Source organism: Aquarana catesbeiana, linkage group LG03 (genome assembly GCF_042186555.1).
Source record: "Aquarana catesbeiana isolate 2022-GZ linkage group LG03, ASM4218655v1, whole genome shotgun sequence".
Lineage (NCBI taxonomy): Eukaryota > Metazoa > Chordata > Amphibia > Anura > Ranidae > Aquarana > Aquarana catesbeiana.
In genome coordinates, this window is record NC_133326.1 from 421,503,528 (window position 1) to 421,520,941 (window position 17,414).

The 17,414-nt window shown below is 46.9% G+C and overlaps 1 protein-coding gene across 2 annotated transcripts in view; it reads right to left on the reverse strand.

Annotated features, from left to right (window-relative positions):
- SLC23A1 (solute carrier family 23 member 1) overlaps positions 1-17,414 on the reverse strand; it is a 1,686,654-nt gene that overhangs the window by 543,039 nt on the left and 1,126,201 nt on the right. For both annotated transcript variants that reach the window (XM_073620757.1, XM_073620758.1), the window contains exon 10: positions 12,007-12,154. In XM_073620757.1, the coding sequence (XP_073476858.1) occupies positions 12,007-12,154 (148 nt within the window). The remainder of the gene's footprint in view (positions 1-12,006; positions 12,155-17,414) is intronic.

Consider the following 17,414-nt stretch of genomic DNA (forward strand, 5'->3'; position numbering starts at 1 on the left):
TTAAAGATTTGGAACTAGTGGGAGTCAGATTAGTTTTAGGGTTATGGATTTGGAACTAGTGGGAGTGGGATTAGGGTTGAGGATTTGGGATTATAGGGTGTAGGATTAGGGTTAGGGATTATGCACTAGTGGGAGCAGGATTAGAGTTTGGGATTTGGGATTAGTGGGAGCAGAATTAGGGTTAGGGATTTGGGACTATAGGGAGTGGGATTAGGGTTGGGGATTTGGGACTAGTGGGAGCTGGATTAGGGTTGAGGTAAGGAATTTGGGACTAGTGGGAGTGGAATTAGGGTTAGAGTTGGGGATTTTGGACTATAGGGAGCGGGATTAGTGTTAGGGATTTGGGACTAGTGGGAGAGGGATTAGGATTAGGGATTTGGGACTAGTGGGAGTGGGATTAGGGCTAGGGTTGGGTATTTGGGACTAGAGGAAGTGGGATTATGGTAAGGGATTTGGGACTAGTGAGAGCAGGATCAGGGTTAGGTTTGGGGATTTGGGACTAGTGGGAGTGGGATTAGGGTTAGGGATTTGGGACTAGTGGGAACAGGGTTAGGGTTATGGATTTGGGACCAGTGGGAGTGGGATTAGGGTTAGGGTTTGGTATTTGAGACTAGTGGGAGTAGGATTAAGTTTATGGATTTGGGACTGAAGGTTGTGGGATTAGTGTTTGGGACATGGGACTAGTGGGAGTGGGTTTAGAGTTGGGGATTAGGGACTAATGGGAGTGGGATTAATGTCAGGGTTAGGGATTTGGGACTAGAGGGAGTAGGATTAAGGTTAAGGTTAGGGATTTGGGAGTATTGGGAGAGGGATTAGGGTTAGGTTTATGGATTTGGGACTATAGTGAGTGGGATTAGGGTTAAATTTGGGTATTTGGGACTAGTGGGAGTGGAATTAGGCTTAGGGATTTTGGGACTAGTGGAAGAAGGCTTTAGGGTTTGGGTTGGGTGATTTTGGACAAGTGTGAGTGGGATTAGGCTTAGGGATTTGGGACTAGTGGGAACAGGGTTAGGGTTAAGGATTTGGGACTATAGGGAGTGGGATTAGGGTTAAGGTTGGGGATTTGGGACTAGGGTGAGTGGGATTAAGGGTAGGGTTAGGGATTTGGGATTAGTGGGAGCAGGAATAGGGTTAGGTCTTGGAGATTTAGGACTTGTGGGAGTGGGATTAGGGTTATGGATTTGGAACTATAGGGAGTGGGATTAGGGTTAAAGTTGGGGATTTGGGACTAGGGTGATTGGGTTTAGGGTTAGGGATTTGGGACTAGTGGGAGCGGCATTTGGGTTAGGTCTAGGAGATTTGGGACTATTGGGAGCAGGATTAGGGTTATGGATTTGGGACTAAAGGGTGTGGGATTAGGGTTTGGGATTTGAGACTAGTGGGAGTGGGATTAGGGATTTGGGACTAGTGGGAGCAGGATTAGGGTAAGGCATTTGGGACTAGGGGAGTGGGATTAGGGTTAGGGATTTGGGACTAGTGGGAGCAGGATTAGGGATACGGGTTTTGGGACTAGTAAGAGTGGGATTAGGGTTGAGGATTTGGGACTATAGAGAGTGGGATTAGGGTTAGGGTTCAGTATTTGGGACTAGTGGGGTAAGGGTTAGGGGATTTGAGACAAGTGGGAGTGGGATTAGGGTTAAGGATTTGGCACCAGTGGGATTGGGATCAAGGTTAGGGTTCATGATTTGGGACTAGTGGGAGTTGAATTAGGGTTAGGGTTGGGGATTTGGGACTTATGGGAGTTGGATTAGGGTAATTTTGGGACTAGTGGGAGAAGGCTGTAGCGTTAGGGTTGAGGATTTGGGACTATAGGGAGAGGGATTAGGGTTGGGGATATAGGACTAATGGGCATGGGATTAGGTTTGGGATTTGGGACTAATGGGAGTGGGATTAGGGTTAGGGTTTGGGATTTGGGACTATAGGGAGTTGGATTATGGTTGGGGATTTGAGACTAATGGGAGTGGGATTAGGGTTGGGTATTTGGGACTAGTGGGAGTGGGATTAGAGTTTGGGATTTAGGACTAATGTGAGTGGGATTAAGGTTATGGATTTGGGACTAGTGGGAGCGGGATTATTTTTAGGGGATTTTGGACTAGTGGGAGCTGGATTAGGGTTTGGATTTGGTACTAGTGGGAGTGGGATTTGGGTTGGGGATCTGGGACTAGTTGGAGTGAGATTAATGTTAGGGTTAGGGATTTGAGGTTAGTGGGAGCAGGATTAGGGTTGGGGATTTGGGATTATAGGATGTGGGATTAAGGTTAGGGTTGGGGATTTGGGACTAGTGGGAGTAGGATTAGGGATTTGAGACTAATGGGAGCAGGAAAAGGGTTAAGGATTTGGGACTAGTGGGAGTGGGATAAGGGTTGGGGATTTGGGACTAAAAGGAGTGGGATTAGGGTTGGGGATTTTTGACTAATGGGAGTGGGATTAGGGTTGGGGATTTGGGACTAGTGGGAGCAGGATTAAGGTTAGGGTTTGGGATTTGGGACTATAGGGAGTGGGATTAGGGTTGAGGATTTGAGACTAGTGGGAGCAGGATTAGGGTTAGGGTTAAAGATTTGAAACTAGTGGGAGTCAGATTAGTTTTAGGGTTATGGATTTGGAACTAGTGGGAGTGGGATTAGGGTTGAGGATTTGGGATTATAGGGTGTGGGATTAGGGTTAGGGATTATGCACTAGTGGGATCAGGATTAGAGTTGGGGATTTGGGACTAGTGGGAGCAAAATTAGGGTTAGGGATTTGGGACTATAGGGAGTGGGATTAGGGTTTGGGTTGGGGATTTGGGACTAGTGGGAGTGGGATTAGGGTTAGGGATTTGGGACTAGTGGGAACAGGGTTAGGGTTATGGATCTGGGACCGGTGGGAGTGGGATTCGGGTTAGGTTTTGGTATTTGAGACTAGTGGGAGTAGGATTAGGGTTATGGATTTGGGACTGAAGGTTGTGGGATTAGTGTTTGGGACATGGGACTAGTGGGAGTGGGTTTAGAGTTGGGGATTAGGGACTAGTGGAAGTGGGATTAATGTCAGGGTTAGGGATTTGGGACTAGAGGGAGTAGGATTAAGGTTAGGGTTAGGGATTTGGAAGTATTGGGAGAGGGATTAGGGTTAGGTTTATGGATTTGGGACTATAGTGAGTGGGATTAGGGTTAAATTTGGGTATTTGGGACTAGTGGGAGTGGAATTAGGCTTAGGAAATTTTGGGACTAGTGGAAGAAGGCTTTAGGGTTCGGGTTGGGTGATTTTGGACAAGTGTGAGTGGGATTAGGGTTAGGGATTTGGGACTAGTGGGAACAGGGTTAAGGATTTGGGACTATAGGGAGTGGGATTGGAATAAGGTTGGGGATTTGGGACTAGGGTGAGTGGGATTAGGGGTAGGGTTAGGGATTTGGGACTAGTGGGAGCAGGATTAGGGTTAGGTCTAGGAGATTTGGGACTAGTGGGAGCGGGATTAGGGTTAGGGTTATGGATTTGGAACTATAGGGTGTGGGATTAAGGTTAAGGTTCGGGATTTGGGACTAGTGGGAGCAAGATTAAGCTTAGGGATAGGAGATTTGGGACTAGGGTTAGTGTGATTAGTGATAGGGATGGGGATTTGAGACTATAGGGAGTGGGATTAGGGTTGGGGATTTGGGACTAGTGGGGTTAGGGGATTTGGAAAGAGTGGGAGGGGGATTAGGGTTAGGGGATTTGGGACTAGTGGGAGCATGATTTAGGTTAGGGTTGGGGATTTGGGGCTAATGGAAGCAGGATTGGGTTAGGGATCTGGGACCAGTGGGAGTGGGATTATGTTTAGGGTTCAGGATTTGGGACTAGTGGGAGTGGGATTAGGGTTAGGGTTGGGGATTTGGGACCAGTGGGAGTGGGATTATGGTTAGGGATTTTGAGACTAGTGGGAGCAGGCTTTAGGGTTAGAGTTGGGGATTTGGGACTATAGGGAGAGTGATTAGGTTTGGGGATGTAGGACTAATTTGAGTGGGATTAGGGTTAGGGATTTAGGACTAGTGGGGAATAGGGATGAGCCAAACACCCCCGGTTCGGTTCGCACCAGAAAGTGCGAATGGACCGAAAATTTGCACGAACGTTAGAATCCCATTGATGTCGAAGGTTCTAAATCAAAAGTGCTAATTTTAAAGGCTAATTTGCATGGTATTGTCATAAAAAGGGTTTAGGGACCGGGTCCTACCCCAGGGGACATATGTCAATGCAAAAAAAGTTTTAAAAACAGCCGTTTTTTCGGGAGCAGTGATTTTAATGATGCTTAAAGTAAAAAAAAGTGAAATATTCCTTTTAAATATTGTACCCGTGGGGTGTCTATAGTATGCCTGTAAAGTTGCACGTGTTTCCCATGCTTAGAACAGTCCCTGCACAAAATCACATTTTTAAAGGATTAAAAGTCATTTAAAACTGCTTGCGGCTTTATGTAATGTCGGGTCCTGGCAATATGAATGAAAATCAGTGAGACAAACGGTATGGGTACCCCCCAGTCCATTACCAGACCCTTTGGGTCTTGTATGGATATTAAGGGGAACCCTGCACCTAAATCTAAAAAAGGAAAGGTGTGGGGCCACCAGGCCCTATATACTCTGAACAGCAGTATACAGGTGGTGCAAACAAGACAGGGACTGTAGGTGAGTTTTGAACTGGTACATTTTTAACATGTTTAGTTCCAGCCAAAAAATCTACTTTAAGCTTTTTGGAAAACATAGGAAAGGGTTATCACCTCTGTGACATTTGTTTTGCTGTCTGTGCTCCTCTTCAGAAGATTTCACCTCACTTTTTGTCCCAATGACAAATGTTGTTTGAAAATTTGGGGTTTTTAGTGAAACAAGGATTGGTGATAAAGCATCAGTGGAAAGGAGAAACATTTTTCCCATATTAACTCTTACAGGAGAGAATTTCCCTTCCTAGGGGTAGATGTCATCTCACTTCCTGTTGTCTCCTTCCGTTTGCAAGTAGGAGTTGTTTGTAAGTTGGATGTTTGAAAGTAGGGGCCTATACTCAGCAGAAATTTGGGCCTTAGGTGTTGGTGTTGCCACAACACTGTAAGCCCTCACAGGGCCCTGCTGTGAAATATTAGATCAAGAATTGTAATTACCTGCCCCTGTTGAACAGGGGCAGAAAAATTGGGCCTTTGGTGATGGTGGTGGTGCTGGTGTCACAACACTGCAACCCCTCACAGATACTCTAGTTGGAGTGCAGGAACTAGCCCTGCTGCAAAGAATTGCATCAAAAATTGTAATTACACGCCCCTGTTAAACAGGGGCTGAAAAATTGGGCCTTAGGCACTGGTGCTGGTACCACAACACTGCAACCCCTCACAGATACTCTAGTTGGAGCGTAGGAACTAGCCCTGCTGCAAAGAACTGCATCAAAAATTGTAATTACAAGCCCCTGTTAAACAGGGGCTGAAAAATTGGGCCTTAGGCACTGGTGGCGGCGCCCAGAACCAAAAATGTTCTTACAAACTATCAGCATGATCAATGAGGAGGAAGAGGATAATTACTCACCATAACAGGATAGTCACTCAGCATCAGCATAGGCAGTCTTTGAAGGGATCTGACATTTCAAAAAAAATTATTCGGTTACATCAGTATCAGGTGCTTGATAGCTGGTGGTGATCCAAGACTGATTCATTTTCATGAAGGTCAGTCGATCGACCGAGTCAGTGGACAGATGCACCCTGTGATCGGTTACAAAGCCTCCAGCAGCACTGAATGTGCGTTCCGATAGAACGCTGGATGCAGGACAGGACAGTAGCTCAATTACATACTGTGCAAGCTCTGGCCAGTGATCCATCCTCAAGACCAAGTAACCCAGAGGATTTTTGGTGGGAAAGGTGTTCAAGTCAGATCTTGCCCCTAGGTATTCCTGCACCATGTAAAACAGACGCTGGCAATGGTTATTGGAACTGATCATACCTTGGGGCTGCAGACTAAAAAATTGTCTGAACGCATCGGTCAGACGGCCACCTTCTCCACCGCTCCTTCTTTGACTGACCGAAGCCTCAGCAACACGTTGATCAGGAACAGCAGTTTGTAACCTCCCAGTCTCTGGGAAAGCATTGCACAGACCTTTCTGCAAGGCCTCCGGAAGATGTTTCATCCTCTGCGACGGCAAGATAAGGTCCACAACCTTACCCTTGCAACGTGGATCAAGCAGGGTTGCCAGCCAGTATTGATCCCTCTCCTTGATACCACGAATACGAGGATCCTTCCGCAGGCTTTGCAGGATCAGGGAGGCCATGCAGCGTAGGTTTGCTGAGGCATTCGGTCCGGAGTCCTCTGGGTCACTAAGGATGACATGATCTGCAGCCACCTCCTCCCAGCCACATACAAGTCCATGGGTTTCTTGGGACTGTAAATGATCCCTTAAAGACTGCTGCTGATGCTGAGTGCCAGGCTCCACCTCCATGCTGACACAATCCTCCTCCTCCTCTTCCTGTGTGATCGGTGGGCATGCAGGAACACTGTCTGGAAAAAGGGGGCCTTGAGAGCCAAGGAAGTCCTCCTCTTCCTGCCTCTGTTCTGCCTCAAGTGCCCTGTCCATTATTCCATGCAGCGTGTGCTCCAACAGGTGGACAAGGGGGGCAATGTCACTGATGCATGCACTGTCAATGCTCACCATCCTCGTAGCCTCCTCAAATGGTGACAGGACAGTGCATGCATCCCTGATCATGGCCCACTGGCGTGGGGAAAAAAAAACAAACCCTGTCCTGGTGCCATAGTCGCACAGGTACTCATTGATGGCCCTCTGCTGCATGTGCAGCCGCTGCAGCATGGCCAACGTTGAGTTCCACCTGGTGGGCATGTCACAGATTAGGCGGTTCTTGGGCAGGTTAAATTCCTTTTGGAGGTCTGCCAGCCGAGCACTGGCATTATATGACCAGCAGAAATGCACACAGACTTTCCTGACCTGCCTCAGGACATCCTGTAAGCCCGGGTACCTGCCCAAAAACCTCTGCACCACCAAGTTAAGGACGTGAGCCAAACAGGGCACAAAGGTTGTCCCTGTCGGAGGGCGGAGAGGAGGTTGGTGCCATTGTCGCAAACCACCATTCCTGCCTTAAGTTGGCATGGCATCAACCACCTCTGAACTTGCCCCTGCAGAGCTGACAGAACCTCTGCCCCAGTGTGGCTCCTATCCCCCAAGCACACCAGCTCAAGCACCGCATGGCATCTTTTGGCCTGTGTACTTGCGTAGCCCCTTGAACGCCTACGGAGCACTGCTGGTTCCGAGAACAAAGCACAGGAAGAGGCCATGGAGGAAGAAGAAGAGGAGGGGGTGGAGGAGAGAGGTGTGTCAGAATCACTAGTAGTGGCATTTTGGAGGCGTGGTGGTGGAGCAACCTCCAACACTACTGCACCTTGTCCTGCATCCTTCCCAGCTGCCAGCAGAGTCACCCAATGCACCGTGAAACTTAGGTAAAGTCCCTGTCTATGCCTGCTGGACCATGAGTCAGCAGTAATATGCACCTTACCGCTGACCGCCCTGTCCCGTGAGGCCAAGACATTGCCTTCCACATGCCGGTAGAGAGCCGGAATCGCCTTCCATGAGAAAAAGTGGCGTTTGGGAACCTGCCACTGAGGAACCGCACATTCCACAAACTCACGGATAGGGGGAGAGTCTACCAACTGAAAAGATAGCAGTTGAAGTGCTAGCAATTTTGCCAAGCTAGCATTCAACCGCTGGGCATGTGGATGGCTGGGAGTGAACTTCTTTCTGTGGTGCAGCAGCTGGGGCAGCGAAATTTGCCTGGTACAATCTGACGTCGGTGTACCGATAGCAGATTGCCTGCAAGTACTTGGCTGTAACACATAAATCTACACCTTCATTCCTCTCAGTGCAGGTCTCAGAGAGGACTGAAGGTATAGTGGGTTTGGAGATCCCAGCTGATGAGGAGCAAGGAGAGGTCCTCTTTGTTCTTTGGTGTGGGTCTTTTAGGTACGCTTGCCAACGAACTGCATGGCAGGTCAACGTATGTCTGGTCAAGCATGTGGTGCCCAAGCGGGAGATGTTTTGGCCACGCGAGATACGCTTGAGACATGATACAGACAGATATGTTGCAAATAGCAGCGGTGCAATCTGATGCATTCGTCTCAAAAAAGGCCCACACCAAAGAACTTTTGGAACTTTTGGAATAACGCGCAGAGACAGCAGTGTGCTGCCCTTAGGCTGGCCCCTGGAGGGCATCCTGCCTCGTTGATGTGCCTCCTCCTCCTCTCTCCTATCAGGCACTCACATTGAGTCAGTGACCTCATCATCCCCTCCCTCCTCATCACTGGAGCAAACCTGGCAGTATGCTGCAGCAGGGGGAACATGACTGCCAGATTGCTGTCCTTCTTGGGCACCCCCTCTGTCCGTGCTCACGTTACTGCCTTCATCTAGCTCAGTATCATCACCAGAGCCTTCAAAACGCTGGGCATCCTCCAGTTCAAGGGACTCCTCAGGAGGACATGGTGGGGCTAGGGAAGGAGTGACTGATGCCATTGAGCCGAGGGAAGACCCCACGTTGGCAGCTGCTTTGCCAGACAAAGTACCCTGGGCCTGGGTGAGAGAGGATGAGGAGGATGAGGACGGCTTGGTCATCCACTCAACCAAGTCTTCCGCATGTTGCGGCTCAACATGGCCAGCTGCTGAAAAAAAGGCCAAGCATGTCCCGCGGCCACGTGCTGATGAGGATGCACCGTGTCCACGACCAGCACTGTTGCCTCTAGACACAGAGCCTGCTTGCCCTCTTTTATTGGCTTGTGACTGTCTGTCTCTCCTTGTTGGCCTTCCAGACATACTATTGGCCTGCAGTGAGCTGCACAAAATTGGGATGGATATATATATATATATATATATATATATATATATTATACTGCAGCTAGCAGAAACAATTGCCTGCCTGTAGTATTATTAGTATGATAACCCCTGCACTTGTCTTCAGGTAGTTATACTGTAGATGCAACTGTGCAGGGTACACGGTACAGTAACTGGAAATACGTCAAGAGTCTACACAAGCACCTGGCTGCAGGTAGCTATACTGTAGGTGTGACTGTGCGGTGTACACAGTACTGTGACTGGAAATACTTCAATGAGCCTACACAAGCACCTGGCTGCAGGTAGCTTTACTGTAGGTGAGACTGTGCGGGGTACACAGTACAGTAGCTGGAAATACTTCAATGAGCCTACAGAAGCACCTGGCTGCAGGTAGCTTTAGTGTAGGTGAGAATGTGCAGGGTACACAGTACAGTAGCTGGAAATACTTCAATATGCCTACACAAGCACCTGGCTGCAGGTTGCTATACTGTAGGTGAGACTGTGCAGGGTACACAGTACAGTAGCTGGAAATACTTCAATGAGCCTACACAAGCACCTGGCTGCAGAAGCAAGATTAGGGTTAGGGATTTAGGAGTAGTGGGAGCAGGATTAGGGTTAGGTTTAGGAATTTGGGACTATAGTGAGTGGGATTAGGGTTAAGTCTGGGTATTTGGGACTAGTGGAGTGGGATTAGTCTTAGGGATTTTAGGACTAGTGCGAGAAGGCTTTAGGGTTAGGGTTGGGGATTTGGGACAAGTGGGATTAGGGTTAGGTTTAGGAGATTTGGGAATAGTCGGAGCGTGATTAGGGTTATGGATTTGGGACTAAAGGGTGTGGGATTAGGGTTGGGTATTTGGGACTAATGGGACCACAATTAGGGTTAGAGATAGGGCATTTGGGACTAGTGGGAGTGGGATTAGGGTTAAGGTTGGGGATTTTGGACTATAGGAAGTGGGATTAGGGTTGGAGATAGGGATTTTGGACTAGTGGGGTTAGTGTTAGGGATTTGGGACTAGTGGGAGCAGGATTAGGGTTAGAGGATTTGGAAATAGCGGGAGCAGGCTTAGCATTAGGGTTCAGGATTTGGGACCAGTGGGAGTGGGATTATGGTTAGGGTTGGGGATTTGGGACTAATGGGAGTGGGATTAGGGTTAGGGGTTTTGGAACTAGTGGGAGCAGGCTTTAGGGTTAGGGTTAGGGATTTGAGACTATAGGGAGAGTGTTTAGGGTTGGGGATGTAGGACTAATGTGAGTGGGATTAGGGTTAGGGATTTGGGACTAGTGGGAGTGGGATTAGGTTTAGGGTTGGGGATTTGGGACTATAGGGAGTGGGATTAGGGTTGGGGATTTGAGACTAGTGAAAGTGGGATTAAGGTAGGGTATTTGGGACTTGTGGGAGTGAGATTAGGGTTGGGGTTGGGGATTTAGGACTAATGGGAGTGGGATTAGGGTTAGGGATTTGGGACTAGTGAGAGTGGGATTAGTGTTAGGGAATTTGGGACCAGTGGGAGCAGGATTAGTGTTAGGGGATTTGGGACTAGTGGGAGTGGGATTAGGGTTAGTGATTTTGGATAGTGGGAGCGTGATTATTGTTAGGGGAAGGCATTTGGGACTAGTGGAAGTAGGATTAGGGTTGGGGATTTTGCATTATATGGCATGGGATTAGGGTTAGGGTTGGGGATATGGGACTAGTGGGAGTGGGGTTAGGGCTTGGGACTAGTGGGAGCAGAATTAGGGTTAGGGATTTGGGACTAGTGGGAGTGGGGTTAGGGTTGGGGATTTGGGACTAGTGGGAGCGGGATTAGGGTTAGGGATTTAGGACTAATGGGAGTGGGATTAGGGTTAGGGTTTGGAATTTGGGACTAGTGGAAGTGGGATTAGGTATTTGGGACTATAGGGAGTGGAATTAGGGTTAGGGTTGGGGATTTGGGACTAGTGGGAACGGGATTAGGGTTAGGGATTTGGAACTATAGGGAGTGGGATTAGGGAATTGGGAACAGTGGGATGGGTTAAGTATTGCAACTTCTGGGGCTCACTTTTGCTGGCTCTTTGCTTCCTGTTGAAGTCAGTCCATTCTGTTATGTGTTTTTCCCCATCTTGTTCCATGTCATTGTCCTCTTGCTGTGGTTAGCATAATTTTATTTTTAGATCCCATATTTCAGGGTGGCTCCTCATTGTATATATGAACTCCTCTGGTTCACAGGCTCTTGTTGGTCTGGCCACTTCTTCAGGTCTGGCCTGCAGTGGCTGCTCTCTTTCAGCTTCCAACTTATCTCTGCTCCTATCCAGGATATTTCCTGATATCCCAGCATCCTACACTTCAGTGCGATTATGTGACCTTCCCACATCTTCAGGGTGGCTTTCAGGCTCTTTTAAGTTGCTTTTAAAGCGCTTTCCATTAATTTCAATGGAGAGGGGCATTTTTGAAGTGCTTTTTTCATCACCCCAAAGATGCTCCAAAAATGCTGCTTGCAGGACATTGCTCAATGCCCCACCAGTGCAATGCCTTAATTTGAAAGCATCCATTGAGATGCATGTGGGGGCTTCTGTAATACCTCCTTCCTTACAAAACATGCACTGGGGCTAAGAAAAGTCAATACTCCATTTTGACTGCATAAACCACTTCTATCACATTTACTGCATATTACATTGTATTGTCACAATGTTCTGCATGCAATAAAGACATTTGTGGATTCTTAAGTGTTTGGTGAGTTCAACTATCCAACAAAGATTGCCCAGGGTGAGTGTCTGCTATATTTAGACCAGGCATAGAGGTCCCAGGAAGAGATGCCCACTCCTCAGTTGGCCTGCTTCTGGACGTTCTGTATGTCTCATAATTCCTGCTGATCGTGTGTCCCTTAAGATCTACCCCTCTGTCTTATCTATCAGATTCATGTTTTTGCATGAAACTTAAGCATGTTGAGAGTGTGTGTGTGGGTGGGGTTATACTGGCTGAGAGTTTTTTGCCAGTATCAAATTTTTTTGGGTGGCATTACAACTCAAAAGTTTCAGAATTCCTCCTGACCCCATGTTCTATAATGAAATCCCAGGGTTGTAAATCAAAAGGCCTGTTTTTTTGTTTTTTCAATTTTGTGTGGTTAATTTGATTTGCTTGATTTGCTGCTGTTTTTTCATATTTGAATTTGGCTCATGAACTGATGAAGCTTGGGTGACTTTTTATGTACACATAAACTCAGATTATACCTGTTGATTGCATGAAGAGGTGGAGGACGAGCTCCCGATAATCTAGCACAGGCGTAGTAGTCCCCCATAGATTCAATTATTCCAGCCAGTGTAGCACTAAACATACCTAGAACACCAGCAATGGTGATTGAAGGTAATCCCCACTGACCTAGAAAACACAAGATAAAAGGAATGCATAAATTACTTATTAGCGGCAATAGCAGAACAAGTAATTAATTAGCAAAAATGTGACCTAATTCTGCTGAGGTATACTGTATGTAATGACTACCAAAGTAAAGGAATATTTAAATCAGCTACAGAAATATGCACTATATCTGGTACTAAAGACAAAGCTATGGCAATAGCAATAATACATTTATTTTTATTGTAGTTTGTGCCAGCAAGTTGCAGACTTTTATATTTATTCATCTGAACAGTAAACTCCAGTATTCAAACATATTAAGGTTGAAATAAATCAGGTTAATTTCTATTAGGGATGAGCTTTATGTTCAGGTCGAACATGAGTTTGACTCGAACATTGGCTGTTCGCTCGTTTGTCGAATTATGAACATTATGGGGCATTTGCACCAAATTCGCAGTGCATTACTGTCTGATGATTGGCCAAGCATGCACTATGACCCACATGCTTTGGCCAAGCACAGCGCCATCAGCAAAGAGTGCCATACATGGCCAAAGGCCAAGGGTTAAGTCCACGCCCCACACTATATAAGGCCGCCTGCACGTTGGCCCTGTGTTGTGTGTTGCTGGCATTGACCGAGAGAGAGAGTGTCACTTCATTTAGATTGAGCAGGCAGGCGATTCAGTTAGCTGCAGTGTATTTGGTATAAATATATATATATCCAGTTTAGCTAGATCTGACTGCAACAATCCATTCCTGGTGTACTGTTTCTAATATACTTCAGGTAGGCAGGTTATTCAGTTAGCTGCAATGTATTTAATATATATATACAGTCAGTATTGTGTGTGTGTATATATATATATATATATATATATATATATATATATATATATATATATATATATATATATATATATATCCACTGCATACAGTTTAGCTATATCTCACTGAAGGCCGTTCCTGGTGTACTGTTTCTAATATACTTCTGGCAGGCAGGTGATTCAGTGAGCTGCAGTGCATAAAATATATACACAGTCTCCTACATATATATATATTTGCTGCATTCCAGTCTAACCAAGCTTATATGTGACTGCAGGCCATTCCTGGTGTACGTTTTCAAATATACTTTCAGGCAGGCAGGTGATTCAGTGAGCTGCAGTGCATAAAATATATATACGGTCTCCTACATATATATCCACTGCATTATAGTCTAGCCAAGCCTATATCTGACTGCAGACCATTCCTGGTTAGGGATGAGCCGAACACCCTCCGGTTTGGTTCGCAGTACAATATGCCGTGAACGGACCGAAAGTTTGCGCGAACATTCGAACACCATTAAAGTCTATGGGACCCGAACGTGAAAAATCAAAAGTGTGAATTTTAAAGGTTATATGTAAGTTGTTGTCCTAAAAAGTGTTTGGGGACCTGGGTCCTGCCCCAGAGGACATGTATCAATGCAAAAAAAATTTAAAAAACTAACGTTTTTTCGGGAGCAGTAATTTTAATAATGCTTAAAGTGAAAAAATAAAAATGAAATATTCCTTTAAATATCATACCTGGGGGGTAACTATAGTATGTCTGTAAAGTGGCACGTATTTCCCGTGTTTAGAACAGTCCCTGCACAAAGTGACATTCAAAACTGCTTGCGGCTGTAATGTAATGTCAGGTCCCAGCAATATGGATGAAAATTATTGAGAAAAACAGCATGGGTAACCCCCCAGCCCATTACTAGGCCCTTTGGGTCTTGTATGGATATTAAGGGGAACCCCACACCCAAATTAAAAAAAGAAAGGCCCTATATACTCTGAACAGCAGTATACAGGCAGTCCAAACAAAACAGGGACTGTAGGTTTGTTCTTAAGTTGAATCTGTTTGCAATTTGGAACAGGTACATTTTGTAAGTGTAGCTCCAGCCAAAAAATAAATTTTTAAGCTTTTTGGATAACATAGGGAAGGGTTATCATCACCCCTGTAACATTTGTTTTGCTGTCTGTGCCCCTGTTCAGAAGATTTCACCATACTTTCTGTCCCAATGACAATTGGATTTTGAAAATTTCTGGTTATTAGGGCAACAACGACTGGCGATAAAGCATCAGTGGAGACACATTTTTCCCATATTAACTCTTACAGGAGAGAATTTCCCTTCCTATGGGTAGATTTCCTCTCCCTTCCTGTTGTCTCCCTCCGTTTGTAAGTAGGAGTCATTTGTAAGTCAGATGTTTGAAAGTGTGGGACCGCCTGTATATACTATACGGCCTGCCGTATATACTCTGCAGAAAATTGGGCCTTAGGTGTTGGTGGTACCAGAACAGTGTAAGCCCTCAGTTACTCTTGGTGGGTGCTGGAACAGGCCCTGCTGTGAAATATTATATCAAGAATTGTAATTACATGCCCCTGTTGAACAGGGACAGAAAAATTGGGCCTTTGGTGGTGGTGTGGTTGTGGTGCCACAACACTGTAAGCCTCCACAGTTACTCTTGGTGGGCACTGGAATGGGCCCTGCTGTGAAATATTATATCAAAAATTGTAATTACATGCCCCTATTGAACAGGGGCAGAAAAATTGGGCCTTTGGTGGTGGTGTCAAAACACTGTAAGCCCTCACAGTTACTCTTGGTGGGTGCAGCAATGGGCCCTGCTGTGAAATATTAGATAAAAAATTGTAATTACACGCCCCTGTTAGACAGGGGGAGAAAAATTGGGCCTTAGGCACTGGTGGTGGTGCTACAACACTGCAACACCTCACGGATACTTTACTTGAGCGCAGGAACGAGCCCTGCTGCAAAATATTACAGCAAAAATGGTAATTACAAGCCCCTGTTAAACAGGGGCAGAGAAATTGGGCCTAATGCCGTGTACACACAGTCGGACTTTTCAGCTACAAAAGCCCGACAGCCCGTCCGATAGACTTTCGACAGACTTTCGACGGACTTTCAACTGACTTTCTAATGACCGGACTTGCCTACACACGATCACACCAAAGTCCGACAGGTTTGTACATAAAGAAAATAAGGACGTTGATAGCCAGTAGCCAATAGCTGCCCTAGCGTCGGTTTTTGTCCATCGGACTAGCATACAGACAAGGGGATTTCTAAGTCCGGCGGAGTTACGACGTAAAGATTTGAAGCATGTTCCAAATCTAAAGTCTGTCAGATTTGCGACTGGAAAAGTCCGCTGAAGGTCCGGTGAAGCCCACACACGATCGGATTGTTCCGTCAGACAAGTCCAGTCGAAAAGTCTGACCATGTGTACGCGGCATTAGGCACTGGTGGTGGTGCCCTGAAACAAAAATGTTCTTAGAAGCTATCAATATGAACATTTAGGAGGAATAGGATAGTCACTCAGCATAACAGGATGTCACTCAGCATAGGCACTCTTTAAGGGATTTCACATTCATATAAAAATTAATCGGTTACATCAGCATTAGGCATTGAATTCATTTTTATGAAGGTGAGCTGATCAATTGAGTCTGTGGACAGGCGCACTCTGAGATCAGTTACAAAGCCTCCAGCAGCACTGAATGTGCTTTCAGAAAGAACGCTGGATGCAGGACAGGCCAGTAGCTCAATTGCATATTGAGCAAGCTCTAGCCAGTGATCCATCCTCAAGACCTAGTAACCCAGTGGATTTTCAGTTGGAAAGGTCTCCAAGTCTGATCTTGCTGCTAGGTATTCCTGCACCATGTAAATCAGACGCTGACGATTGTTGCTGCAATGCGTCGGTCAGACGGCCACCTTCTCCACCGCTCCTTCTATGACTAACCGAAGCCTCAGCAACGCGTTGTCCAGGAGGACCAGGAAATTGTAACCTCCCAGGCTCTGGAAACGCATTGCACAAACCTTTCTGAAAGGCCTTCCGAAGATGTTTCATCCTCTGCTCCCTCTGCGAAGGCATGATACATTTCACAACCTTACCCTTGTAACATGGATCAAGAAGGGTTGCCAGCCAGTAATGATCCCTCTCCTTGATACCACAAATCCAAGGGTCCTTTCGCAGGCTTTGCAGGATCAGGGAGACCATGCAGCGAAGGTTTGCTGAGGCATTTGAACTGGAGTCCTCTGGGTCACTAAGGATGACATGATCCACAGCCACCTCCTCCCAGCCACGTACAAGTTCATGAGGTTTCTGTTCTGGGGACTGAAAATGATCCCTTGAAGACTGGTGCTGATGCTGAGTGCCAGGCTCCACCTCCATGCGGACATAATCCTCCTCCACCTCCTCCCCCTCTTCCTGCGTTTGGCGGGCCCACAGGAATACTGTCTGGATAAAGGGGGACTTGAGAGGTAAGGAAGTCCTCCTCTTCCTCCCTCTGTTCTGCCTCAAGTGCCCTGTCCATTATTCTACGAAGCGTGTGCTCCAACAGGAAGACAAGAGGGACAGTATCACCGATGCATGCATTGTCACTGCTCACTATCATCTTGGCCTCCTCAAATGGTGAAAGGACAGTGCATGCATCCTCGATCAGAAGCCACTGGCATGGTGAAAAAAAGCCAAGCTCCCCTGACCCTGTCCTGGTGCCATACTGACACAGGTACTCATTGATGGCCCTCTGCTGCGTGTGCAGCCACTGTAGAATTGCCAATGTTGAGTTACATCTGGTGGGCATGTCACAAATGAGGCGGTTCTTGGGCAGGTTGCATTCCTTTTGAAGGGAAGCCAGCCGAGAACTGGCATTATATGACCAGCAGAAATGCCCACAGACTTTCCTGGCCTGCCTCAGGAGATCCTGTAAGCCCAGGTACCTGCACAAGAACTGCTGCACCACTAAATTAAGGACGTGAGCCAAACAGGGAACATGGGTCAAGAGTCTCTGTCAGAGGCTGGAGAGGAGGTTGGTGCCATTGTCGCAAACCACCAATCCTGGCTGAAGCTGGTGTGGCATCAATCACCTCTGAGTCTGGCCCTGCAGAGCATACAGAATATTTGCCCCAGTGTGGCTCCTGTCCCCTAAGCAGACCAACTCAAGCACCACATGGCATCTTTTTGCCTGAGTGCTAGCCCCTTGAATGCCTACGGAGCACCGCTGGTTCAGAGTAAAAATCTGCAGAGGAAGAGGCCATAGAGGAAGAAGAAGAGGAGGGGGTGGAGGAGAGAGGTGTGGCAGAATCACCCCTACTAGCATTTTGGAGGCATGGTGGTGGAACAAGCTCCAACAATACTGTACCCTATCCTGCATCCTTCTCAGCTGCCAGCAGAGTTACCCAGTGCGCCATGCAAGAAATGTAACGTCCCTGTCCATGCCTGCTGGACCATTAGTGAGCGGTAATATGCACCTTACCGATGACTGCCCT